We start from the raw sequence: 1,068 nt of genomic DNA, 5'->3' as shown, positions 1-1,068 counted from the left end.
TGTCATTCTGGGTGGAGTGTCTGCAGTTCTCAGCTTCCTCCGTCATCTCGACGATGACCTCCGGCTCAAACATGCCGTTCTGCAGCAGCCACTCCTTGGTGGGAACAAACGGGGCGAGAGACTCCACAGACCAAACAGACTCGTTCATGTTCCTCCTGAACCGGCAGCCGCTCAGAGGCATTTGATAAGGAATGATGTCCGCAGTGTCTTCGTGTAGACTCGTCTCGTCGCCGGTCGTTTGCTCGTCGTCCGGGAGCTTGTGGGATTTGTTCAGTGAACGCATCACTTCCTCTCTGCAGGGAAGACGCCGGCTCACAGAGTCCAGCGACTCCACGGGCTCGTCGTCTCCTCTGGACTCTGACAGGAGGTCATAAAGAGCGGGAGGCAGTTTGAGGATCTTGAAGAGGGCTTCACTGTCCTTAGAACTCAGGATACACGCAACGTCTTCATCAGCGTCTTCATCACCGTCAGACGCCGCCGCCGCCGCCGGGTCTGTCTGGGTCTTCTGAGGCGGCACCTCGCCCGCCGTCTTCAGCATCGTCTCCTGTGGCGTGCCCCCTCCCCAGCTCATCAGGATGTCGGGAATAGAGACCCGTCTCTCTTTGACGGCCTCGTCCTCTTGCTGGGAGGAGCTGCACACCGGCACCATGCTGTCCGGGGAGCTCGCCGACCACACGTCACAGTGACGGTTCCTGCAGGGGGGGGCGTTCTCCTGATCGACGCCATCTTTATGGCTCTTCTGCGTCTCTTGAGTTGCTCTGATACGAGACAGGACTGTCTTCGCTGCGGCAGGATCTGGGACGTTAAAGCGGCGTGCGATGGTGCTACCTGTACTGCTTTTCTTCACCTGGACGTCCTCTGCGTCGCCAGGTAAGATGTAGTTCTCAACAGAGCCTCCTTTTTGGGAGCTGGAGCTTGAAGACGGAGAGCTGGAGGCCGTTCCGTGCCCAGAGTCTGAGCCGACAATCAGGCTCCCCCCGCCATAACCACCCGTGCCTCTGTGCGGCGGTTCTGTTTGGACCTCGGAGTTCACCGTTTGTCTGACGGGTACGCTGTGAGGCGGGCGGA

The 1,068-nt window shown here is 59.2% G+C and overlaps 1 protein-coding gene across 1 annotated transcript; it reads right to left on the bottom strand.

The window, feature by feature from the left end:
• Nucleotide 1: 1 nt before the first annotated feature.
• Nucleotides 2–1,063, bottom strand: LOC147819648 (uncharacterized; the record flags this gene model as incomplete). The annotated part of the gene is made up of 1 exon (XM_087172017.1): nucleotides 2–1,063. A coding segment is annotated over one exon (1,062 nt), but the record flags the coding sequence as incomplete, so codon positions are not given.
• Nucleotides 1,064–1,068: the final 5 nt, after the last annotated feature.

Source organism: Seriola lalandi, unplaced genomic scaffold (genome assembly GCF_002814215.2).
Source record: "Seriola lalandi dorsalis isolate HSWRI2012SDOR001 ecotype SW California unplaced genomic scaffold, Sedor1 jcf7180002051224, whole genome shotgun sequence".
NCBI lineage: Eukaryota > Metazoa > Chordata > Actinopteri > Carangiformes > Carangidae > Seriola > Seriola lalandi.
Note: the sequence above shows the minus strand (reverse complement) of the source record. Positions and strands in the feature narration are given on the sequence as shown.